Raw genomic sequence first — 25,789 nt, 5'->3', positions numbered from 1 at the left:
TATCCACTGTGGTTAAGCTCCTCTCCTGCATAGGGAGAGCTTTTGATTTGATTTTGTTCTCCTTGGTAGAGAAAAAGTTGGGGAAGTCTTATATCTTCTTCTCCCAGGGATTTCTTAGCCAAGTGGTGGCCAGCCCCATGCTTCTTCCCTCTGCCCACCAAGGGTGGGAATTGAATTTTTAACTTCCCCTTCCTCCCCAGAAGACGATGGCCAGCTGCGATGTCCATGCTGGCCAAACCAGCGAGCCCTGCAAAGAGGCTGGTCTGAGGAGGAAGAAGCCTGCCTGGCTCCATGACCTCTGCTCACTGAATTCTCTCCAATGCAGGATGCCTCGGATGGATGGACGTGTACAGTATATATATATTTTTTTAAGTGACCTGCCCCTCCCTTCTCAGCTCCAACATGCCCAGAGGCCTCAAGGCTTTCTGCCTCTGCTCTGTAGACCCAGTGAGGCTCAGTCTGTGGCTCCTTCATGCCCCGGTCTCCGGCTGATGCTGAGGCTTTGTCCTCCTTTTGTCAGTTTTTTCCTTTTTTGTTTGTATGGGTTTTTTTTGTAAGAACTCAGAAAATAAAAGACTTGAAGGAAAGGTGCAAGTTCCTAGTGCCTCTGGGCAAACGCTCTGCAATTGATTGATTCTTGGAAGGGAGAGTCTGACTGACACTGGGAGATGAACAGACCTCATCTGCTCAGGATTTATTCTTGACGGTGTATCAAGACTCTGGGATACTGTGGTGAGTGACACCCTGTCTGCCAAAGGAGGAGACTCAGCAAAGGGCCCTGATGGGGTGGGGAAGGCTTCCTGGAGGAGGTGGCATCTAAGCTAAGGGGGAGCTTGGGCATGGTCAGGCTAGGTTACAAAGGTTCTGCTATGATGAAGGCAAGAAGTGGAGGCACTCGAAAGATGTGTCAGGGTGACATCCACAGGAGTTTGTGATGGCGGTGATGGGGGAGCCCACTTCCCTGGGCCCAGAGCAGTGTGAAGGTCCAAGGCTTTTAGCCTTCTGCTGGAGACAGCGAGAGTCCATGCAGAAACAGCACTGAGCTTGGGGGGTCTGGGAGAGTCAGGGTGACAGCCAACTGTACCCTTAACTGGGGGCCCCTGGGCAAGGACCCCCTCCCAGGTCGCCTCTCTTCCCCTAAGTGTGTTGGCTAGAAGAGAGGCTGCAGAGCATTGTCCTGTTGGGTTCCTTTGACCCCTAGCAAGTCTTCAGACTTAGAAATGGAGAGATTTCAATAAACTTTTTCATTTAGGGCTCCTCTTGGAAAGTCCAGAAATGTGACCACAGGGGCCTGTGCTCCTCCTGGCAACAAGCGGCTGGGGCCACACAGCGGCCACCCCTTAAGTAGGACATTGGCCCCCAGTTCCACAGCCCCCACTCCCTGGTGGTCCCAATACAAGGGCCTGCGTTGTTGCCATCTGTCATTACACTTGTACTGTTCTTAGTATAGAAATGAAAACGGGGACAGGAGAAGCTGGACCCAGAAGAACTGGTGCTTAAAGAATTACGGGCAAGAGCCTGTTTCTTCTTCTTGGAAGTAAAGTATTCCTGTGTGTGAAACATGGAGAAGTGGTCTGTGTCCAAACACTGCAGCCCCTCAGCCCGGCATCTGTGAGTGGGCTCCCCAGGCTGTGACCTCCCTCCTCGACTACAGGATTCCAGGTCTTCAGTTCACCCCCTTGGGGTAGACAGACCATACCCAAAGAACAGCTGAGAGCCGGGCGTGTTCTACTCACTACCTTTTATTCTCACAGGAGCCGTGGCTGGAGGGCTGATGACAAGCTTGGCTGTGCAGAGGGAACTAGGGGGTGGCAGAAAGTGAGGGGAGGGGCTGCAGTTTGGGGGAGCTCGTTCTTCTTGGGTGTATGATGCCGGGGAGAGGGAAAGGGTGGCTCATGCCCCCAGTTAAAGGGCTGGAAAACTGAGGCCTGGAGGGGAGGGGACAGCAGAGGTGTCCGTCCTGGGACTTGGGACAGTGCCGTCCCTTCTCCCTGCACCTGCCCACCACTTCCATGATCTTGGAGTTCCGTGTCAGCCTGCTGTGGTGTCAGCACTGGGGGTCAGCCTCTCATGGTCCATGTCCCTGGGCCTTGCGTTCCTGCTAGTGGATGGGAGTTTGGGCAGCAAGCGTACCACTAATCTATGCCGTTCTGATATGATAGTTGTGTCCAAGGCTGATGGAGAGGCAGAGTCTCATAGAATGAGGTGCAGGGTGGGAGACAGCAAGGGAAGGGGTGTGTAAGGGAAGGAGAGGGGCTGGGGCAGGGAGGGAAGCTGTGGCCTTGCAGGGCTGTCTGGGTACTGGCGTCTGCGTCTGCTGAGCTCACGGGGCGACTGCAGGGAGGGAAGCAGCAGGTTAGGGCTGGAGTCACTTGTCCCTGCCCCCTCCCAGCATCCTGTGGCCTCGGAGCAGTCAAGGGCCCTTCACCCTCCACTGCCTCCTGCTTGGATACAAGAATTGACTGCCATGGCCCCAGAACCCCCAGCCCTGGTCCTCATCTGTGAGAAGGAAGTTGGAGAATGGCCTGGGGTCATCATCCACGAGTGAGTTGGCCCCTCTGGGGATAAGCTACTGGGGACTAGATGCCCTGCAAGGGTGCTTACCTTACTGAAATCCTGCTTACACCCCCAGCCCAGATGACGGATACTCCATCTCCATTGGGTCTGCAAAGGAGCAGAGAGTCCACTCGTTAGTTGCAGTCCAGCCTACTGTGCCCACTGGCAAGGAGCCTGGGTGGGCTAGTTCTTCCCAACCTTGCCACAAGCCTGGTGCTTGGTAAAACAGATGTGAATGGAAGGACGCTTGTTGGATGGCTGCAAGCAGCAGTGAGATGTGGCTGGGGAACTGAATGAGCGAGGCCAAGGAGCGGGTGATGAAATCAGATGGGTGGATCTGGAGGACCCTGGATGCTCTCGTGGATGGGTAGAGTGGAAGGGTTGGAGGACAAATGAGTTAAGTAGATGAGTGTGGACATAAGGAGAGAAATAATAGTACACAAATAAATAAGGAATGCACAGTGGGTGGATGCATGGCTGAGTGGCTGCTGCCCAGAGAGGGCACCTTGCGTGTCCTAGCCCATGGTGTGCCGGGGGACAACCTGCCCCTCAGCCGTCCTGCTCCTTCCTGCTCCTGGCACAGCGGCCACCGCTTACCACTGCAGTTACGGTGCCCACGGCTCCTGGTGTGGGGGACCTCGGTGCCGTTGGGGAAGACGCACCAGCAGTAGCCGATGCTCCCATAGCACTGGAGCGGCATATAGTTGCCGTTCTCGTCGCAGTTGGGCTTGAACACGCCCGGGTGGATGGCAGGGATGCGGCTGACCTCTTCCTGGCACTGGGTCAGTACTGAAGCGACAGGCACGGTGAACACAGTGAGTGAGCGGGCTCTGGGCTAGGGTCTCAGCAGAACCAGAGGTCCACATACCACTGTTGTGTGCCTAATGCCTTCTGTCCAAGTGGCTGCACTTGCTCTACCAATTGCACAGATGGAGAAACTGAGGCCTGGACCAACCAGGTCCAGGATCAGAGAGGAAATGCATGGCTGTGTTGCTAATTCATCCCAGAACATGATGATTTCTTCTGACACTCGGTACCTATTAGAGTTTAGAATTGCACCTATGATTCTGATTTCTAGAGAAAAGCAGTAGACTCCTTGCCGAGTCTGAGCTCCCATTACTGGCGGTATCCAAGTAGAAATGGGGGTTACCATGTGATGAGGCTGTTATAGAGGGGATTTGAACATTAGCTGGAAGTTGGTTAAGATAACATGCAAGGTGCCCTCTCTGAATCCATGATGGAGAATCCTGGAGTTCAGGAAGGGTGGGCCCCTGATCTTCCACTTCTGAAACTGAAGCCAAGAGGGAAGAGACTTGCCCAAAGTCACATAGCCAATTAGCACCAGGATGAGAACAGAGCACCCATAAAGGCTTTCAAGCTGAAAACCCTGGTACACATTGCCCATGAGATGGAAGAACCTCAAGGCCCTCTTAGCTAGCAGCAGTGGCTGTGTGACAGGAGAGGTCCCTTGGAAGGGTGGGAATCATGAGCCCAACCCTTGTGAGCCTGCAGGATGCAGTGCTGGGTGAGGAAGATCATTGCTATGACTCCTGGGATGTTTTGGGTGGTTTTTGCTCCAGGCCTCCTTGTGCAGTTCCGTCCTCCACAAGGGAGGTCACCTCCTGAAGGGACAGGATGGGGGCTGGGGGCAGACGAGCCCAGAACAGGCAGGAGAAACAGGAGTGAGAGCTGAGAGGCTGGGAGAGCCCTGTGCTTGGATCAGGGAGGTCCCAGAAACCCCACCTCCCCAAGATTCACATTCCCTTTACCTTTTGGTGGACCCTCAAAGGGCTTCTCCTCCAGCGAGTTCTTGCTCATTTCAAACAAGAGCCACTGATGCAGCCAGCTCTCAAAGAGCTAATGGAGATAAAGGCCAAGAGTCAGGCTTAGTAGCCCACTCCCACCCTATTGACTGTGCCCCTGGGACATGGAGGGCCAGTGGGGACCTGGTTGCCCCTCAGACACCCCCCAGTGTTTGGTCAAGGTGGTTCCTTGAGTCCAAGCATTCTCCCATGGTGGGAGCTTCTTAAGTGCTGGGAAGCCGCCTCCAGTTTCCTGAGAACGGCTTCCCTGCTCACGCCGCTCGTCCCAGGGCTGCTTTAGACAGGGAGGCAGGGTACCAGTGCAGGGAAAGCTGCTGACCTTCCAGTCCAAGCCATCCATGGAGTCCTTAAGGTGTTTCAGGTTTTCTGGCAGGCTCCCCTTCAGCTGCGGGTACACCTTCAGGGGGTCTGCCTTCTGCAGGGTAGCAAGGCAGGAAGGAAGGTTAAAAAGCTTCCAGGCAGGCAAGGTTTAATGTACAGCTCATGTTGCCCTGATCTTTGGTTCTGAGTTTGGAGCCCAGACCTCAGCACACTGGAGCTAATGGGGAAGGGGATGTGTTAAAGTAATCCAGGGGCCCAGCTACAACACCCCAGGGCTGGGAGTCGGGAGACCCAGTTCCAGGCCCAGTTCTACCAACAGTCGTCAGTCTTCTGATCCTTGCAGACTCTTACTCATCTTCCAGGTCTCACCTCCTTCAGAGGAAACCCTCGACTTCATCCCAGCACTCCTGCCCCAGCTAAGTCAGATCCTTGGCCACTTTTTCTCTCAAAGGCCCCTGCACATCCCTCATCACCTGGTCACCCATCTGTCTCCATGCTAGCCTGAGATCTCCATGGACTAGGACTGATCTGATTGCTCCCCACTGTGGCTCCAGAGCCTTGCACAGTGCCTGGTGCTGCTACTCAGTAAAAATTTGGGAAGGAATAAAGCATCTTGAGCAAGTCACTTCCAGACTCTGGGCCTTAGTTTCTCCACCTCAAACACAAAAAAGTGGGGAGCAGTGGGGCTGAACTTCATAGAACATTAAGGGCCACATTTGTGTTGCTTCACTAATCTGCGGAGCCCACGTTGAACGTCCGCTGTGAGCCGGGCCCAGTGCAGGTTTTGAAACACAGCCCCAGCCAGGGGCCTATGGGGATGGGGTGGGAGGTGAGGGCTGCCTAGCCGGGTTCCACTCACCAGGAGCAGGTGCATCACGTGGTCCTGTGTCATGTTGCCGTACTTGGTGGCGTTCTTCATGGGCTGTGGAAGGAAGGAAAGAGGGAGGAGTTCCCAGGACTGGCCCCTGGGGGTGGGGCCCAGAGCAGAGCCAGCAGCTGGGGTCTGGGTGAGAGTCTGGATTCCCAGATGTTCAACAAGTCCATCGCTACAATGTCCCACTGTGAGAGCTTGAGCAGGTTGTTACCTTCCTGCCTCAATATCCTGTTCTTTTACTCTGCAAAGGCTTTCCTGCCCAAGGCTTTGTGGACAGGAGATAGTTTTGTGAACAGAAACATCATCTATATATCAAGGGCTCTGAAAATAGGAGGGACTGTGAGACGCTCTGGGAAATGAGAAGCACTTTATAATTGTGGAGGGCTGGGCCTTCCTCCCAGAGAGGGCCCCAAGAGGCTCTTTCCTCCTCTTTCACCCCTGGAATTCCTGTTCCTCCCCCCAACAGCCAGGTCCCCCTCTCCAGCTGTGCTGTTCCTGAGCCAGGTGTCCTCCCCTGTCCCTTGGCACTTGCCCTCTCCAGGCGGAGTAAGCTTCCCTCTCCTGCCCTGGGGTTGGCCTTACCTCTGGGCCTGCCATGGGCAGCGCCCGCATCAGCATGGGAGTGGCCATCCGCATCTGGCTCATAGGCTTGGCAGCTGTAGGGGCAGAAGGCACAGCATGAGTATGGCCCCAGTGCCCAGGGAAGAGGGTACTCAGACACGGGGACCGAGAGCTCAGACCCAGATGAGGGGCTGGAATTCCAGACCAGAGGGCGAGGACAGGGGGCCCAGCTGGGGCGGGAATGAGGGTTCTCTGAGGTGAGGGGCAGGGGGCTTGTCAGGACAGAGGCAGGGCACGCACGCTTGGGAAGCTTCATGCGCAGGTTCTCCAGCTGCAGGTTCTGGGAGGTGACCGTCAGCTTGTCCAGCCGGCCCTGCTGCTGGTACAGGAAGTAGGCAGTGGTGGCCTGGCCAGCCAGGAGCAGAGCCACCAAGACGGAAAAGCCCGTGTACAGGGCTCCACGACTGCACTTGCTGTGGAGGGGAGGAGGGGGACATAGGTCAGAGGAGAGTCCACAGAAGTGACTGCCCTGGGGACTGGCTGGGAATGGGGGAATGTGCCCCCACAGTTCCAGCCCTTGCCCTCAGCTGCCCCTAACAAACACACGCTTTAAGCACAAATAAGTGCCTATGAACTTACAGCTTGACGATATCCTCCTGACCCCCTACCTCCAGCCACTGCTGCCCCTATAGCCCTCCCAGGTAGAAACCCTGGAGCTGCCCCTGTGTGGGGAAGAGCCAAGAACGAGGGCCTTGTCTTCTCGAGGGAACCAGCAAGGACAGCTGAGGAAACCCCAGGAAGACCCTGCTGCCTAGTAATTCATGACATCACAAACATGGCTCATTCTTATTGCCTCTCTGCTCGCCAGTCCTCTGTGATTTCTGGACCAAGGCCCAGTCCAGGGGATTATTACTCTGAAAGGAGAATGTAAAATTCCTGTGTGGAGAAAAGGAGAAAACCAGAAAGGAGGGGAAAACAAATCCTACTTTTTGGCCTTCCCAAGGAAGAGGGGCGGCCTGGTCTCTGAAGTGGTGAAAAGTCCACCCAAGCTTGGTTCTTCCTGAGTTCAAGTTCTATGACCTCACCTCTTCAGTGACCCCACACCCAAGTTGAGTCCCAGCTGTGCCTCCCACTGTCTCGTCTCTGAACCTCAGTTTCTCATAAGGTCTAAGAATCTAGAGAGTCATAATAAAGACGAGACCCTGTAACCTGGATTGTAATCCTGGTTCTGTCATTCCCTTAGCTCAGGGAACAGGGGCAAGTCACTCAACCTCTCTTAGTAACGTGAGGTAAGAATATCTACTCAAAGGGTTGTTATATAAAATGAGATCAGGATAAAGCTCTTGACTCCGTACCTAGCACCTAGTTAGTAGTCTGTAACACTGAGCACCAATCTCAAGGGAGTTAATAATTAACTTTAGCATCTGGTTTCCTTCTTCTTCATGCATCTTGATGGCCTGTCTCCTGGTTCTGGATGAGTGCCAACTCTTGTCACTTCCTCCTTTCTACTGCCTCTTTCTTGAATAAGTAATTGGCCAAAGTCAGGAGCCAACCAGAACTGGGAGGAATCATGGTACAAATGTTGCCAGGCAGAAATGTTCACAAAAGGGTCCAAAACAGGCCAGGACAGTTTTTAGAAGCAGTGATTGAACTGAGGGAAAACCAGACAAGGATTTGACAAGGGGGCACCCTTTCTGCTCACTGAGCCCACGCTGGCTCTGCAACTCACTGGGTGGCCTGTGCTCAGAGGGGACCCATTTCCCCTCCCTGCAAACTGTGCCTCTAGAAGGGGGTCAGATGGTAGACAAACTCAAATTTTAATATCAGACTAGTCCTGGGTTCAAATTCTGGCTCCAGGATTCATTAGCTGCAATAACTTTGGTGACTCACTTGTTAATACGAGTCTCCATTTTCTCTTATGTAAAAAGGGAAATAATAAAAGTACCCAACTTAAAGAGTTAGTAAAAGAATTATGATTGAGTTTAGCATTTAGTTATATGCCCACCACAAAACTAATCATACTAATATCTAACAGGGACTGAGGATTGGTAACAAGTGTACAGTGAATAGGAACTATTATTATAACCACTGTTGTTATTATTGCTGCTGCTACTACTGAGACCCAGAGAGAAACTGTGATTTATACAAGTCATACATGACAGTTGCAGAACCTCAACCAGAATCCAGCCCTCACAAGAGCTGGCTCTCCTAGCCATGGGATTCCCCAGGGTTTTCACAGGCCAGACACTAATGGTCTATCTCTAGTTACATGTCCCACAGTATGAAGTTCCTCATGACATCTCTGAGAGTCTCTCCCAAACCCCTTTCTGCCTGGCAACTGCTGACATCACAACAAGTCTCTGTAATATGCAAATTATCGGGGGGGGGGGGGCAGGGACATTGGGGTAGCTGTATTCTAACCATTCCCCATGTTTTTTTCAGGGAAACAGATGGATAAGGATCTGGGAAAGGGTCCTCTGGATGGCTGTGCTGGCCCCTTACTGCAAGGGAGAGGGGCATGGGCAGGGCATCACCCAGATCAACCCACAGCCCCTTCTAGAAATTTAGCCAGAGCCCCCCACCTCACCCTTTTTTGACCCTCCTCCAACATCTCTCATTCCCTCCTGTGATAGCAAACATCTTCATCTACTCTACAGACACCTGCAACTATAATTCCCTAGATATAAACACATACACCAACTTATGATAACTAGGAGGAAACTCCTCTATGATGAACTGCTTCTGCCATTCTCTTTTAGAAAATCTGCTTCTCCATCCAGGATCCATAATATTTTCAAAATTCTAATCTAGGGCTCATGGCCCAGCTTCAAGGGACTCTGGGAAGCTCCTGATACTGTGGGAAACTGTAGGGAATGAGTACAGAGCTTTCTGATTTTCAGAAGAGAAGTATGTGATGCAAAGAAAGTTAAAACCCCTGCCCTAGAGGAACTCGTTCATTTCACAGGTGGGAGAACTGAAGCCAGACGGCCAGAGACTTGCCCCAGACCACCCAGGTAGTGTGGGAGTCAGAGCCTAAGTTCATGACTCGTCCGACTCCCGGTCTAGTACTCCTTCTGTAGCGCCTGTGCACGTACGTCTGTGCAGTCCAAGATTTGGCTGCTCTCTCCTACTGCTCACACATACCTCTCCTGGGCTCCGGGGCGCTGGCCCAGCATGGGCAGCTGCTCATGGTTGGAGATGAGGTCACGCTGGTCTTCCATGCTTCTGACCTCTGGTCTTTCCCACTCCTGCTGCTGCTGCCGCTGCCTGCGTATCTGGGATGCTGAGCCCCGTGCTCACCTCTTGAAGTTGGGGCTGAGGAGGAATCTGATTCGTCTACAGGAGGCCACTCCGCCCACCTGGTACAAGTGGAAGTGAAAGCCACAAAGCTGGAAATACCCTCACTTCAGCAAGTTGCCTTTAATGGGACAGGATGAGTAGGGGGAGCCCCCCCTGAGGCAGGTGAAAAGGCCAGCATGTTTCCATTGGCTGCACAGGGCCCGCGTCACTTGTTTCTGGGCAGACCTGTGGATTCATAAGGCTCTTTGGAGGTTTCAAGAAACGGGTAACTGTTCACTCCCTAGATAGGAAATCACTTTGAAGCAAGCAAAAAAAAAAAGCCGAAAATTCTTTTTGTCTCCCCTCTCACCTGTAGATGAGTGGGTACATAAAGGGGCTGCCCCCCTTTTGTGAACTTAGACAAATTCCTTTCCTTCTCTCAGGGCCTCAGTTATGTCATCTCAGAGCCAGGGGAGGAAAGCTGGATTCAGTGTTCTCTCTGCTGTCTGCTAATATAAGCATTTTATGAACCCGAGTCCCTGGTTCTAAGGCTCTGGTACTAATATTTGCCAGCACTTACCCAGCCCTCCTTTGAGCCGGCACTGTGCTAATCGTTTTGCATGCTTTGTTTCATTTAATCTTTACAGTGACATTTTAAGGGCTGTTTTATTTTATTATCTCCATTTATAGATAGAGACACTGAGGTTTTGAGAGGCTACATGTTTGCCCAGAATCATGCATCCATCTCTTGATTTTAACCATTCCACCCTTCTGCTTCCTAATGCTCAAATTATGTCATTCAAATTCCTGACAGTGGAGACCTCTACAGGGAGGGAAGGAAGAGGGTCTGGGAAAGGGTACCCAGGGGAGGTTTAACTGTTGGCATGATTTTATTTCTCACTATCTGTGTCTTATAGACCATATTTGTTTTATTAATCTTTATGTCTTTTGTGTGTATGTTTAAATTTTCAGCAAATTTAAGGTCAATAAGCACAAGAAAAGATGCTCCACATCATTAGTCATTAGGGAAATGAAGATTGAGGCCACAATGGGGTACCACTTCACATCCACTATGATGGCTGTAATCAAAAGACAAATAATTACAAGTGTTGACAAGGATGTGAAGGAATTGGAACTCAGATATTGCTGGCAGGAATGTACTATGGTGCAGCCACTTTGGAAAACAATTTGGCGATTTCTCAAGAAGTTAAATATGGAGTTACATATGATCCAGTAATTCCACTCCTGGATATCTACACAAGACAGATTAAAGCATGTATCCATAGAAAAACTTATACACAAATGGTCATAGCATCATTATTCATAATAGCCCCAAAGCAAAAACAACCCAAATATTCATCAACTGATGAGTAAACAAAATGTGGTATATCCATACAATGGAACATTATTTAGCCATAAAGAAGAATTAATGTCTCAATACAAGTCTTATTTTAAAAAAAAAAAGGAATGAAGTACTGATTCATGCCACAAAATTAATTTTGAAAGCATCATGCTAAGTGAATTTGACCAAACATCTGAAGAGAGACAAAGTTTGACAAAAGTTGTTTTAGAAAATTCTGTTCTAAATCATCAAAGAGTAAGAAGTATTGATACATAAATAAAATTCGCTTATCTATTTCAAGTGAAACTGAGATTAGATGCTAAGTGTTTAAATTTGGATTGTATACACTTTAATAATGCCATTAAATTATCATGATATATATTTTAAAAAATCATGATAAGTGAAATAAGCCAGACACAAAAGGCCACATCTTGTACTATTCCATTTATATGAAGTGTCTAGGCAAGCCATAGAAACAGAAGGTAGATCAACAGTTGCCAGGGGAAAGGGGATGGGGAATGATTGCTGATGGGCATGGGATATCCTTTCAGGGTGATGAAAATATTCTGGAATTAGACAGTGATGCTGGTTGCACAACTTTGTGGATACATAGGAAGACCACTGATCTGTACCATTTTAAAAGCCTGAATATTATGGAATGTGAAATTGATAGTTCAATTTAAAAAAAAGATTTCTTGGTAATGATGGTTAAAACACATTATATGTTTGCTTCCTCTTTCACTTGGCTTCTGTCACTAAAATGACAAAAAGTTTCTTTTTTTCTTTTTTTTTTAAGTGTAGATCTGTAAGGACAGAAAGAAAAGGAGAAAACAGCAGAATTTTAGAAGCTGGAAAGCAAATGGATGAGGAGTAGTCATTAACAGACCCAAGAAAGGTTAATTCTAAACCTGCAGCTAGAAAAGCTGGGAATCCACCAGTTTGTGTGGTAGAACAGGTTCAGGAATTGAGGACTAGACACACTGTCCATGGCCTGTCCCTCCCCAACTACTCCTCCCTCCCTGAAAGAGGGCTGGAAGTTTATCCCCAGGCACAGTGCAGGGCATGGGCCCAGCTCTGAAGATGAGTCCCAGCCTTCTCTCCGACCCAGTTTCCAGAATGCCAGAAGCCAGACCTTCTTTTTCTGGGCAATAAATGAGAGAATCCTTCTCTGGAGAGCTCCACAAGGAATGAACTAAAGATTCTGATACTGGGGTTCAATGATGAAATAACCCAGCCAAATAACCCTACAGGGAAGACCTCAGCCAATAAGCCCTTCACATTAGTCACAGCTTCCACTTGATTTTCTAGACAATCAAGGCTCTTGGGACATCTGAAGAAAACCTCTAACACAAAAGAGAGTGAACAAAACAAATAACCAAATCTCAAAAAGGAACCATGGAGGAAACAAATAGATATTAACAGCTTTAGGGAGATAAGGGAGATACTGCACCCATGAAATAAGAATAGGATGCTATAAAGATAAATGTACTGTTAGAACCATGATGACAACAAAAATACCTTAAAGATTAAAAGTACAAGGGTAGATATTAAACAATCAGTAGGTAAAGATAGTTTTTTAATCTCCCTGAAAGTAGACCACCAAGATAAAAAGAATTTGGGAGAAAAAAGAATTAAAGACCAATCCAGGATGCCCAATAGCCAAATATCAATGTTCCAGAAATAGGGAACAGAGAAAACAAAGGTGAAAAAAAAATCAGTGGAAAAATTCGGTACAATTGTCCAGAACTCAAAGACAAATTCCCAAACTGAAAGGACCTAGTGAATACCAAAGTATGAAGATAATTTCACACCAAGGTACATCAAGTGAAGTTATAGAAAAATAAAGACAAAGAGAAAATTTCACAGAAAGAAACAAGACAGATACAAAGGACCAGGAATCAGAATGACTTTGGACTTAAGAGCAACCCTGGAAACCAGAAGATAATGGAGCAACACCTTCAAAATTCTATGAGAAAATTATTTCCATCCTAGAATATTTACTGAGCCAAATTATTAAGTAGGTATGAAGGTATCGTAAAGATATTTTCAGACATTCATTATCTCAAAATTTTTTCTTCCTCAGAAAGCTTCACGAATGTATGCTCTGCCAAAATGAAGGTCTTCACTAAAAATAAAGGAAGACTTGAAATACAGGAAGCTGAAATTCAACTCACAAAAGGGAACGGGGATTCCCCAGAACGATGGCACAGAGAAATCCCAAGAGAAAAGCAATAGATTCGTACTGGATCAGGTCCACAAGCTCTGAAAGACATTTCTTCAATAAGATAAAATTAATAGACAGCTGATAGATCTGAATATACTGAGAGATGATTTAGATCATTTTTTGAAGAGAATGAGGTTGAATTATGATAAATTTCACAGAAAATTAAGCAAATGAAAAAAAACCAAGACAAGTATTTTTTGTTGCTATTGTTTAGTTGCTAAGTTGTACCAAGACAATTATTAATTTTGGGGAAAACAAAAAACTATAGGAAATGAATAGTCATCACACCATACTACACAGCACAGCTATAAATGGCATTTACTGTCATAATATGACGAACTTTGAATACTGATCTAACTAAACATACAGTAGAGGCATTTGGGAAGGATGAGAGGATAGGAAAAGTGACTTAGAAGAGAAGGAAAGAGGACTAAATCTTGGTCTTGTGTCCACAGTGAGAAGCCAACCAGATCATGTTTAAAACTGAAAGAATCTGAAGTAACAGTACCAGAAGTTATTGAGAGACATAGAGGCTAAAAACATTCTAAAGTGGTGGGGAAAGGACGGTAAGGAACTTCCGCTTTTTGCAGCCAGCCTTTTAGAAGGATTTGATTATTTAAATATGTGAATTTATAACTTTGATACAGAGTAAAACTCCGTTTAACATCAAAGTCAGTTGATTCTGAGTTGACTGTGATAACAAAATGGCAATCTTAAAAAACACCTTTTCCTTGCGAAGCAGCTTTCGGTCAAAGTTCAGGGTGACCCCAAAGGTCATCCTGTCCTCGCCCACAAGAGGCTGGAGATGATTCCAGCTATAAGAGTGGACAGGATGATGGTTCCCTTCTCTTCTTCTAGTAGGGTAAGAGGTCTCAGGTGTCACACAGGCCCCACTGCCCAGTGGAGGAGTCCTGTCCTACCCATTCTCTTGCTGGAGATGGAGACAGAACGACAGGAAGCAGCAAGCCTTGGTGTCTGCCACACTCTGAGAGGGACCCAGGGTTAAGGCAGGATTCAGCTCCCCCACTGTTCACATGAAGAAAATCTGACTCGGAAAGGGGAAAGGAACAGGCCCAAGGTCACACAGACCTGGATCTGGTCTAAACAAAAGAGTTCTGAGGCTAACTTCTTGGAATAACATCCCAGTGCCAAAATGGTGGATCCCAGGGCTGAGGAAGGGAAACACAGGTGAGGTCGCAAGCATCTTTTTTTTTTTTCCCTCAGAAAGCAAAGAAGTGCTCAAGGACCACTGGTGTTTGTCAGAAGGACCCTGGAGCCAACTTGAAAGAGCACCTGCCAGCCGAATATGAGACAATTCCAGCATCAATAAGAATAATTTACCTTGCTTCTTCAAAAGGAACTATATAGTTCAATCCCAGTTTATAAGGAGTTTTTCTTTCTTTTTTTTTTTCTTTACAGAAGAATGCAAGCTAACTAATGTAAAAGAGAAGACAGAATTAGAAAATCACCTGTTTGTAATCTCCAGTGTAATAGTTAACCACCAATGGATGCCAAAATCATGAGACAAAGGGCTGGGGGACACAGGATATCCACCTGCCACGGTACCTGTCCAGAGTCCTCGCTGGTTGTTTACAGGAAAAGCCGCCCTACAATGGGGCAGTCCTGCGGTTGCCACCACATGATCGGACTTTTAGCATCACCGATCGCAGAGCACTGTGACATTTTGTGTTTCCTAAAGAGGTAAGATACTCAGCATCAGTTGGGAAGTATCTTTGCTAAAAATATCATTAAACTGAACCTGCCATTAGACCTAAATTCTAATTTACCAGACACAGAAGAACAAATGAAATAAAACTATGAATAAACAGAAGAATTCAGTCACCAAAGAACAACAGTGCCCAAGGAAGAGTCAATGTCATGAAAAAAGACGCCTGTGTGGGTGTGGAGAGGGTTCTGTATTTTAAAAGATTAAAGAAACATAATAACCAAATGCAATTTGTATATTCTGACAAGATTTTGGTTGGGAAAAAAAGCTGTAAGAGATATTTTTGTGAAGCTGGGAAAATTTGAATATAGACTGAATTTTAGCTGATACTTGGGGATTATTATTGCTTTTCTTAGGTGCAATAATGCAATTTTAGTCTGCTAGAAAAAAATATTTTTAGAGGCTGAAGACTCTGAATGAAGTACTTGGAGGTGACATGAAATGTGGTTTGCAAGTTATTTTCAAAATAGCTCAGGGAAAAAGATAATAGATAAAATTAACAATAGGTGAATCTAAGTGCAATATATAAACATCTCTATGTTTGAAATTTTGAATAATAAATGGTTGGGAAAAAATTAAAAGCAATTGTGTACAAATCCAATCTCCTCCTATATAAAAACTGTGCTAGCTGCTCAGAAGACACTATATTTCCACCACTGTTCCCTTGACATATTATTACACTGACAGTGGGCTCTTCCACAGCATAAGCAAAAAATGTATGTTGTAGTCCTCCTTGAAATTTCTCAGAAATTATCCAAAGTTTTGTATTGATTAGAAAAAAATTCCAAGGACTTCCTTGGTGGTTCAGTCGTTGGGACTCTGTGCTTCCAATGCATGGGGCCTGGATTCGATCCCTGTCAGGAAATTAAATCCCACATGCCATAGCTAAAGATCCCTTGGGCTGCAAGTAAGACTTGTCTTGGCCAAATAAATATTTTTTAAAAAAATTCCAGCTCCACTACTACAGGATGTCAGGATGTGTCATTTTGAGCAAATGACTTAACTCCTCCATGCCTCAGTTTCCTCATCTGTAAAATGGGCATACTAATAGATACTAACTTAAACCATTGGCTTTTGGGGATAATTGAATGAATTAATATACATATGCCTGATGTAGAGATTAAGTGTGCCATAAGCATTAAGTAGTTCAGTGATGAATTTTTTTCTGCAAACTTTTAAAAAATAATTTTATTTATTTTTGGTTGCAGTGGGTCTTCATTGCTGCGTGGACTTTTCTCTAATTGCAGCAAGCAGAAGTAACATTGTGGTACACTGCGGTAATTTCTCTTGTTGCAGAGTGCTGGCATTAGGGCGTCAGCAGTTGCAGCACGTGGGCTCGCAGTTGTAGCTCCTGGGCTCTTGAGCACAGAATCAGTAGTTGCGGTACATGAGCTTAGCTGCTTCACAGCATGTGGGATATCCCCATGTCTCCTGCATTGGCAGGTGGATTATTTACCCCTGAACCACCAGGGAAGCCCCTCTGCAAACTTGCTGAATCTGGGACTGTTCCCAGAGATCTGGAGCTGCACAACAAAGCCAGAGGGGCCCTTATCCCCACACCAGGATCATCCTGTGGGTCTCCTCCTATGGTGCCCCTGTTGAGCTGGTCTAGGTTGAGATGCCTGTTCTCCCTCGGTCTGGGCACTCCAGGCCCCAGAGGTGTGAGTTCCTGCCAGTTCACTTGGGTGAGCCAGGAGGTGGAATCCCTCAGGACCTCTAACCATCTTGTGTTCCTTCTTGGTCCCCAAGTCCTGGGAGAGGAAAGAGCCACCCTAGGTGGTAGGTAGGCAGTGTAGGCCCAGCCCTGTCCACCACCCCACATGGCCAGGCCATCCTTTCTGTGTTGGGGCCCCTTGGATCCTAGCACATCTTGGCCACGAACAAGAGGCCAGAAAAGGTCCTCTCTATGGGGAAGGAGCAGGCCCACGCTACAGTCCTGTACCTGTCACGCCTGGCCTGGGCAAGCCCTTTACTTTACTCCTCTCACTTGCTCATTTACACATTCAACAATTATTTATTGCCCATCTACTCCGTGCCAGGTCCTTGGGCTATGTCAATGAATGAAGCAGACAGTATCCTTGCCCTTACGGAGTTTGCATTCTAGTTGGAAACAAACAAGTAAGCGTGTTTGTTAAAGAGTAATGGCAGAGACGGGGAAACAAAAGGTATTACTACACTGCAGGATGGGGGCAAGTGGTAGTACTTTATAGGGTGTTGGGCTGGGCCTCACTGACAGGGCGAGGTTTGGGCACAGGCTTGAAGATGAGGTGGTTAACCTAGGCCATGTCTGAGGGAGGGATTCCCTGGACAGAAGGAACGGCCAGGACAAAGATCCCAGCGTGGGGATGCGCCTGGCTGAGGAACAGCAAGGAGGCCAGAGCGGTTGGAGTGGAGCCACTGAGGCGGGGCATGACAGGACACGAGGTAAACGAGGTCTTGGGCCAGATCTTGTGGCCATGGTCACAACCTTGGCTTTTACTCTGAGTAAAATCAAGAGCTTTGGGAAGGCTTTGGGACTTACCTGGTGGTCTAGTGGTTAAGACTATGCTTCCACTGAAGGGAGCGTGGGTTTGATCCCTGGATGGGGAAATAAGATCCTGCATGCCAAAAAAAAGAAAAGAAAGAAAAAAGCACCATGGGAAGGCTTTGAGCAAAAGGTGTCATTATCCAAATTGCGGTTTAAAAGGGTGGTTCAGGCTGTGTTGAAAGTCAGTACAATAGGGGCAGATGGTCCCCACTACCTCTTGGGACTGCTGTGAAGGTCCAAGGAGACCAGAGTGAGGAAACATTTTGTAACAAATGGCCTTGAATCCGCCTGCAATGTGGGAGACCTGGGTTTGATCCCTGGGTTGGGAAGATGCCTGGAGAACAGAATTGCTACCCACTCCAGTATGCTGGCCTGGAGAATTCCATGGACTGTATAGTCCATGGGGTCGCAAAGAGTCAGACACGACTGAGCGACTTTCACTTCACTTCTGCTCACTTCACAGTGTTTCTGGGAGAAAGAGACTAGTTGCTCTGCTCCTTCCCATTGTACTGAAGGGACAATTGAGTGAGGAGAGGATTTGATTTGCCCTAGGTCAGATGTCCTACAACCAATTTAGGATCTGGGACTCCCCGACTCTTCTCCCAGCTGCTGTCTGGCAGGTAAGTTAATAGTATGGCCCTTGGACATGTGATCTCAGCTAGTACAACTGAGCAAGACTGATCAAGCCCTCTCCTAGGATTCATTCATCCAGCAAATATGTATCAAGCACCAGTTCTGCACCACTCACCAGGACACAGGGGCATATGGAGACACCTGGCGACGAATGATCCCCAGTCTCGGTCAGAGACTGGGCTACAGTGGCTGAGGCTGGGATTAGGGGTCAGGTCACAGCTGAGGCTGGAGGCAGGGAGATCAGTCAGGAAGCTGTGGTGAAAAGTCAAGCTGGAGAGGCAGGCCTGTTGGGGGCCACGGCTGGAAGCATTGCAGGAAAGGTGAGGAAGAATAAAAATGTCAGGAGGAAAATCCACAGGACTCAGACCAAACTGAATATGGATAGAGGGGTGAGACCAAGATGTTGCTGAGCTTTTTGGCTTGGGCAGCGGAGATGATGTCTTTTCCAGAAACAAGAAGTCCTTGGCACATTTGAGGAACAGAAAGAAGTGCAGTGCGTCTGAGCCTAGTGAGTGAGGGGGAGGGTGGTTTCGGATGCTGTTGAAGGGACAGGCTGGGCTGCAGCTTAGGTATTATTCCAAGAAAATGGGAAGCTGGTGAAGAGTGTCAAGCAGGGATGGGCTGGGGCTGGTTTATGTTTTTTAATGATGTATGGCATACAGATTTCCCAGGGGCAGGAGTGGGAGTCTGGAGATCAGTTAGGGGTAAAATCGTTTAAGTGAGAGACGGTGTGGAGACAAGGAGAAGCAGATGGGTTCGATAGCTGTTTTGAAAAGTAGAAATGTCAGGACTTGCTGTGGGAGTGAAGTCAAAGATGGTGTCCGGGTTTAGAGCTATACACTGGATGGTGGCATTCACTGGGATGGAGGAGACAGGAGAACTCATTCTGGGATAGAAAGACCCTAGAGTTTTGTTGTGGCTATAGCCTGTGTGACACCCATGTGGAGACATCATCGATGACTGACCGTCCCAGACTGAAACTTGGAGTGAGTATACATGTTTGTAAATGATTGGCTTGCAGACAGTTTTATACCAGGGGACAGGGCTGAGCTCTGGAGACCCTTGATGTGTAGAGATGGGATGAGGAGCAGCTCTGAACAGTGCAGAGGGGTGGTCAGGGAGCAGAAGGGAAATAGGGAGAGGGTGTGATCACAGATCCCAACAGGGGAGTGAAGGAGTGTCAGCTGTGTCAAACACTGCTGAGGCAAAGGCCCACTGGACTGGGCCACCCGGAAGGCATGGGAGATCTTGACAAAAGCAGGTCTGAGAATTGGGTTGGGAGGTGTCTGGGAGGGAAGAAGTGAAACCAGCAGGGGAGGCGGAGCAGAGAGGTGAGGGTAGCCTCTGGAAGAGGATACAGGTCATGGTGTCTGAACCTGTTGTCCAGAAGGGAGCACCTCAGGAGCGGGGGGGGAGGGACCGGTGATGCTGCAGAGCGGCGGCTCTGCTGGGCTCCCGCACAGCGAGTCCTTGGCGCTTCCATAGGGCCACCCTGCCCAGCAGTGTCACTCGGCTGACCAGCCTCCCCACCAGGCAGGAGTGGTCCTGGAGTGTTCCTCCTCCTAGGCACCAACTCCCTGCCGCCTCTCTTTTCCTGCTCTCCTCTCAGACCTGCCTCCTCACCCTGGCAGCTCATTTTGCAAATGCTGCCAGCATCAGTCCTGTCCACTGGGTTTGAGGGCAAAGTGAAGCTTTCTGAATTACACCAAGGCCTTGGCTCCTGACTTTCCTGCCTTGGCAGAGCTTGTCTCATCTCTGAATATAAACTATTCTGTGTGTTTCCTCATTTTACTGTCACAATAGCCCTGTGAGTCTCAGGAAGATTAGGTGAGTTGTACAAATACTAGCTAAGTGCCAGCAAGTGGGACACCCAAGATCTGAACCCAGGTTTAAGCTATCAACAGAGACCATTCTCTTAACTACTCTGCCATGCTGCTTCCCACAGACCCCTTACTCGCTGTGACCAATCTTAGTGACGGTCGTGCCTCCTATAGCCCCTGTTCGCAAGGTAATGGATTAGAAAGACAGGATTCCTTCCCAATCTTTGTGGGCAATTGTACTACCTCCGTTACTCTCCAGACAAGCTTCACTATCAGTTCACTAGTTCTGTCCCGCTCAGGCATGATCCTTGTTTGAGCATTTCCTCACATCTCTGGTGGTCTGCTGAAATGCCTCCAGAGACAGTGGGCTCCGCACCTCCATGAGCAGCCCATTTGAGGCAGTGGATGGTGTGGCAGTGCAGTGTCGACACTAGTTGGCTGATCTCAACTCTGCTCCTACAAGCACCCTGTGCCTCAGTTTCTTCACGTGCAAAATGGTACAACAGTAGTACCTACCTCCTAGTATGTTGAGGGTTCAATAAGGTGCTACGTCTAAGTTGCTTAGTAAGTGCTTAATAAATCTAGCTACTGACACTGTCATTGTTATTTTTCCTGAGGCAGAGTTACAACTTGCTCCCTATAACTTCCACACTTTGGGCCTAGCCCCGTCCCTTGAAATTCTACCCTCTCCCACACTCCCTGCAGCTTATTCCTGCATTTCTCAGTCTTCACTTTCTCCTGATACCAGATTTTTTTTTTTTTTTGGCAAGCTCAGTTATTCATTACACTGACATGATCTTCCTAAGATCATGATTTCCTCTTGACAGAGTCACTGGCTGTTAGCTGGGCAAGCTCAACGTTGCCAAACACATAACTCAGGGTGGGAGAACGGTAGCTTCAAGGCCTCTCATCTACTGCCCTCACAGGCCTTCTTATTGGCTCCCGGGCTTTTGCATTCCCTAGATTTGGAATCCCAGTCAGTGGGTCCCATCGACTGCATATCCTAAACATCTCCTACCAGGAGGATTACGTCAAGATGAAGAGCCACACTCTGGCACCAGACAGAGCCAAGTTCAAATCCAGACTCTTCTGCTGACCTACTCTGTGATCTTGGCCAAAAACCTCCCTGAACCTCAGTTTCATTATCTACAAAATTAGACTGATAGTAATCTTGCCTATTTCATAGGGTGTTATGAGGACTGAGAAATGTATATAAGACAGTATAGTGCATACCTCAATAAATATTTGTCATTAATATCCTAGGACTATGCTGTCTACCAGGGCAGCCACTAGCCACATGTGGCAGGTGAAGCCTTGAAACATGGCTAGTCTGAATTGAAACAAATACACACTGGATTTCAAGGTGTAGCTCAGAAAGAAAATATAAACTATCTTGGTAATAACTTTCCATATTGATTATACATTGATATAATCACTGGATATATTGGGTTAAGTAAAATATATTATAATTAATGTCACTTTTTATATTTATTAATAAGCTACTAGGAAATTTGAAATTATGTGGCTAAGTTTTGTGGCTTGCATATTTCTTCTGGACAGTGACAGTATAGTGGGGGTTTGCAGCAGTCGGGGGGGGCGGGGTTTGTTAGCGATGGAATTCCAGTTTGAGGGTATTTCTCAGTGTGGGAGAAGAGAAACAGTATATTTGGTTTGGGAGCATTCGACTTCCAGCGGCTGCACCTGTCTCTTATAGATGGTATTTGAGCTGCAAGGGTTCTTTAGATATTACAGAGATCTAATCTTCTATCTGTGAAGATGGGGAAACCAAAGACCATGAGAAAGAGGAAACATCTAGGGCCACAGAAGTTAAGGGCGGCAGAACCCAGACCCCGCCATGCCGTCTGTATGCTGCTGCCACCTGGTGGCCACCAGTACACGGTGGCTGAGAACGCGACAGCCGCCGGGCTCCTTCAGGAGCGGCCCCCTGCTGCCTTCTACTTCCCAATCTCATGCAAGGACAGGGAGGGTCCTCCTCTTCCTAATCCTCAACCAGACCGTACTGAGCTGGAGCCCACCAAGGGTGTGCCAGCACAGTGATTGAGGAGGGCACACTCTGTGGTTTCAGACAAGCATAGGTTCGAATCGCTGCCCTGACCCTTCTAGCTATGTGCCCCTGGACAACTCAATTTCTCTGACACTCAGGTTCTCTGTAGGTCAAATGTGGATAAGAGTACTTGCCTTAAATCTATTTGAATGTGATATCTGCAAAATGAGTCCACAAACATGTAGAAAACACCACAACTTAACGTAGAGCTCCTGGTGCTGGGATACAGCAGTGACCTAAACAGACACATCCACTGGTTCTCCAAGTGTGGTCTCCAGACCACTGACGTCAGCACTGCTTGGGGACTTGTTAGAAATACATGTCCTCAGGCCTCCATCCCAGATCTACTGAATGTGATGCACACTCAAGGTTGAGAACCACAGGACTCAAGAGTCACAGACTCCACACTAGGGTTTAGTTCAGTTCAGTTCAGTTGCTCAGTTGTGTCCGACTCTGCGACCCCATGAATCGCAGCACGCCAGGCCTCCCTGTCCATCACCAACTCCCGGAGTTCACTCAGACTCATGTCTATCGAGTCAGTGATGCCATCCAGCCATCTCATCCTCTGTCGTCCCCTTCTCCTCCTGCCCCCAATCCCTCCCAGCATTAGAGTCTTTTCCAACCCTTCGCATGAGGTGGCCAAAGTACTGGAGTTTCAGCTTCAACATCAGTCCTTCCAAAGAAATCCCAGGGTTGATCTCCTTCAGAATGGACTGGTTGGATCTCCTTGCAGTCCAAGGGACTCTCAAGAGTCTTCTCCAACACCACAGTTCAAAAGCATCAATTCTTCGGCACTCAGCCTTCTTCACAGTCCAACTCTCACATCCATACATGACCACAGGAAAAACCATAGCCTTGACTAGACGGACCTTTGTTGGCAAAGTAATGTCTCTGCTTTTGAATATGCTATCTAGGTTGGTCATAACTTTCCTTCCAAGGAGTAAGCGTCTTTTAATTTCATGGCTGCAGTCACCATCTGTAGTGATTTTGGAGCCCAGAAAAATAAAGTCTGACAGTTTCCACTGTTTCCCCATCTATTTCCCATGAAGTGATGGGACCGGATGCCATGATCTTCGTTTTCTGAATGTTGAGCTTTAAGCCAACTTTTTCACTCGGGTTAAGTGCTATGCATGTGGTAGGTAAACAGCTTGAGAATGATGACTAGAGGTGGGGCGGGGGAAGAAACATTAATTGATCTGTGATGATCAAGGAAGGTCTGTTTGATCAGGTGACAAGTTCCGGCAACGATCTGAAAGCAAGTATCTAGACATTATTTAAGACATTTTCTTATAAGTCCTGGGGCTGTAATATATAGCCTGGTGACTATAGTTAGGAAAAGTGATCTCTATTCTGATCAACCATGCATCCAGCTAAACACTGAGGCTGCTACTATTCATAACAGAAGATGAAGGAGCACTAGGAAACAACTGTCTCTGCCACACTGATTCTGATTTGCTAGCCTGTGGGGGCCTGGCTTACGCTTGTATGCCTCCAATGATTAGGAAGCAGTTTTATTTCCTCTTAGCGGCTCTCTTTTAGAAAACTCTCCTTTATCTGATGCTTAAATCTCTCTACAACTCCTACCTACCCACTGGCCAAGTTCCACCACCTTAGGACTACATGCACCAAGACAGAACTTAACTTATTTGAAGTTCCTTATACATCTTCTCTTTGGACCACTTAAGGTCAGCAATGCTCCCCCTGAGGCCATGTTTTGCGAAAGGTTTCCCAGATCTTTCATCAAGAGACTGAGAATTGCCTTGATAGTATTCCCCTGGGCAAAAGGGAGCCATGACACCATCACCCAGGTCAATGGAGTTAACTGGAAGAAAAAACAACTGTCAAGATCTCAATTGTAGGTGGCTTTCCTGGTGGCTCAGACAGTAAAGAATATGCCTGCCATGTGGGAGACCTGGGTTCGATCCCTGGGTCGGGAAGATCCCCTGGAGAAGGGAATGGCAACCCACTCCAGTATCTTGCCTGGAGAATCCCATGGACAGAGGAGGCTGGCAGGTGGTGCCACAAGAGTTGGACATGACAGTGACTAACACTTTCACTTTCTCCAAAGAGGACTTGCTCTTCTACAAAGAGCCCAGAGATACTCCCACCTGTGACCACATTAGCTCTGAAATGAGGGTTTCTGGGTTAATATGAAAGTCAAGTTCAGTTCCCTCACCTTGGGGCTGTGGTTGGGGCTGAGAGCAAAGCCCTTAGGGGATTAAACTTACTTAACCTCCTGGCACTAACTCCAGTATTTGCCCCAAGGGTTACCCCAGCTTTCTTTCCTATAGCTCTCAGCTTCCTAAAGCATTTTATCTTGATGTCCTTTTCTTTCCCATTTCTTCAATGCTCCTGGGAATTTCCTTCACTTTCTTAGAACCCAAGAATGCATGTTTGTTGCAACGTATCTAGAATCTATTAGAAAAGTCCTTCAACTGACTAAACTACAGAAGGTGAAGGCAGTTCTTTCAATGATTCATCAAACAAGTCTTTATAGAGCCCCTATTTTTGCAGACTGGGAGCTGGGCTGGCAGACACTGTACAAGACACTCTCTGCCCTCAGAGCTAGCAGATTAGCAGGGCAATATGCTATTAGGATACAGGGAGACTAGTGGTACCACGAGGGGAGTAAGAGTGATGGGGGAAGTGAGTGGAGAAGCACCTTGAGGGACATCCCAGAAGATAACCTTGAGAGAGTGATGAAAAACTGATTCCAACAGGTGAGTGGTAGGTAGTGAGGCCAAGGGGAGAGAAGATACTGAAGGAGTCAGACTGAAGGCATGGAGAATTGGCAAAGTGAAAGGAACTGGATTTGGTTTGGACAGAGAGGGTGAAGGGTATGGCAGAGTTAGACAAAATACTGGAGATTCATGGAGACTGGATTCCAGACTGAAGATAAGTGAGGCATGGATAAAATAGCGGGGGTATGTGTGACAGGATCCAATTAATTTTAGATCACACAGTTGTAGTGTGGCCTAGGCATAGGCATGGGCCAGAGGGAAGACAGGGCTTCCTTGGTGGCTCAGTGGTAAGGAATCCATCTGCCAATGCAGGAGATGTGGGTTTGATCCCTGAGTCGAGAAGAGGCCCTAGAGAAGGAAATGGCAGCCCACTCCAGTATTCCTGCCTGGGAAATTCCATGGACAGAGGAGCCTGGCAGGCCCTGGTCTATGGGGTCACAAAGAGTTGGACATGACTTCAGTTCAGTTCAGTCGCTCAGTCATGTCCAACTCTTTGTGACCCCATGAACCACAGCATGCCAGGCCCCCCTGTCCATCACCAACTCCCGGAGTTTACCCAAACTCATGTCCATTGAGTCAGTAATGCCATCCAACCATCTCATCCTGTCATCCCCTTCTCCTCCTGCCCTCAATCTTTCCCAGGATCAGGGTCTTTTCAAATGAGTCAGCTCTTTACATCAGGTGGCCAAAGTATTGGAGTTGCAGCTTCAACATCAGTCCTTCCAATGAACACTCAGGACTGATCTCCTTTAGGATGGACTGGTTGGATCTCCTTGCAGTCCAAGGGACTCTCAAGAGTCTTCTCCAGCACCACAATTCAAAAGCATCAATTCTTCAGTGCTCAGCTTTCTTTATAGTCCAACTCTCACATCCATACATGACTACTGGAAAAACCATAGCCTTGACTAGATGGACCTTTGTTGACAAAGTAATGTCTCTGCTTGACTTATGACCAAACAAAGAACAGAGGGAAGACAGGAAGACCTGTTAGGAGAAAGACTGTTGCAGGAGCTCAGGTATGAGAAAGGAGTGAGAAGTAGGGACCATCTCTATGGCCCTGACTGAGGCTGCACTTACAGTCAGTGGCTGGGCTTCCATGGTCTGCAGTCTCAGGTGGGCAACAGGCCAAGTCCTGCCCTGTCCACCTCAGTGGCCAATAGGCCACTTACATTCCAACCTGGACTGCACCAACTAGCTCTTTGCAACTTGCAAACAAAACCTAGAAATGAACTGCTTTCAAAAATTCCTGATTACATCCCTGGTTACCAGGAAACAGCAGGACAAGTTGCAAAGTCCC

At 47.8% G+C, this 25,789-nt stretch overlaps 2 protein-coding genes and 1 long non-coding RNA gene across 10 annotated transcripts in view; 2 read left to right on the top strand and 1 right to left on the bottom strand.

Moving 5' to 3' along the window:
* TCOF1 (treacle ribosome biogenesis factor 1) overlaps positions 1–1,823 on the top strand; it is a 39,729-nt gene extending 37,906 nt beyond the window's left edge. For 5 of the 7 annotated variants that reach the window (XR_003511770.1, XM_027545955.1, XM_027545951.1 and 2 more), the window contains one exon: positions 201–1,823. The gene's annotated coding sequence lies outside the window, so the exon portion shown is untranslated. The remainder of the gene's footprint in view (positions 1–200) is intronic. The other 2 variants (XR_003511771.1, XM_027545953.1) reach the window with 1 other exon arrangement.
* CD74 (CD74 molecule) lies at positions 1,725–9,574 on the bottom strand. 2 transcript variants are annotated; one of them, XM_027545957.1, is made up of 9 exons: positions 9,280–9,558; positions 6,436–6,608; positions 6,157–6,230; positions 5,560–5,622; positions 4,699–4,794; positions 4,326–4,413; positions 3,154–3,345; positions 2,605–2,664; positions 1,727–2,334 (listed from the first exon to the last, which is right to left on the bottom strand). In XM_027545957.1, exons 1-8 carry the CDS (start codon positions 9,354–9,356, stop codon positions 2,621–2,623), a joined length of 807 nt encoding a protein of 268 aa, XP_027401758.1. In that variant the 5' UTR covers positions 9,357–9,558; the 3' UTR covers positions 1,727–2,334; positions 2,605–2,620. The 2 variants fall into 2 exon arrangements, with proteins under 2 accessions (XP_027401759.1, XP_027401758.1); XM_027545958.1 differs by lacking the exon at positions 3,154–3,345 and having other exon boundaries at positions 1,725–2,334; positions 9,280–9,574.
* A 1,290-nt stretch (positions 9,575–10,864) lies between these two features.
* LOC113895157 lies at positions 10,865–14,931 on the top strand. Its single transcript, XR_003511769.1, has 2 exons — positions 10,865–13,546; positions 14,400–14,931. It is a non-coding gene; the product is annotated as an uncharacterized LOC113895157 (long non-coding RNA).
* The last annotated feature ends 10,858 nt before the right edge of the window (positions 14,932–25,789 follow it).

The sequence above is a fragment of the Bos indicus x Bos taurus genome, chromosome 7, assembly GCF_003369695.1.
Source record: "Bos indicus x Bos taurus breed Angus x Brahman F1 hybrid chromosome 7, Bos_hybrid_MaternalHap_v2.0, whole genome shotgun sequence".
Taxonomy (NCBI): domain Eukaryota; kingdom Metazoa; phylum Chordata; class Mammalia; order Artiodactyla; family Bovidae; genus Bos; species Bos indicus x Bos taurus.
The sequence above is the reverse complement of the archived record's forward strand: the minus strand, read 5'-3'. Positions and strand labels throughout refer to the sequence as shown.

Excerpts from the sequence above, each read along its gene's own strand:
- CD74 (XM_027545957.1), bottom strand. The coding sequence starts at position 9,356 with ATGGAAGACCAGCGTGACCTCATCTCCAACCATGAGCAGCTGCCCATG. Across the intron at positions 5,623-6,156 it reads TGCCCATGGCAGGCCCAGAG|CCCATGAAGAACGCCACCAA; the intron begins GTAAGGCCAACC and ends TTCCTTCCACAG. Across the intron at positions 4,795-5,559 it reads ACGTGATGCACCTGCTCCTG|AAGGCAGACCCCCTGAAGGT; the intron begins GTGAGTGGAACC and ends GCTACCCTGCAG.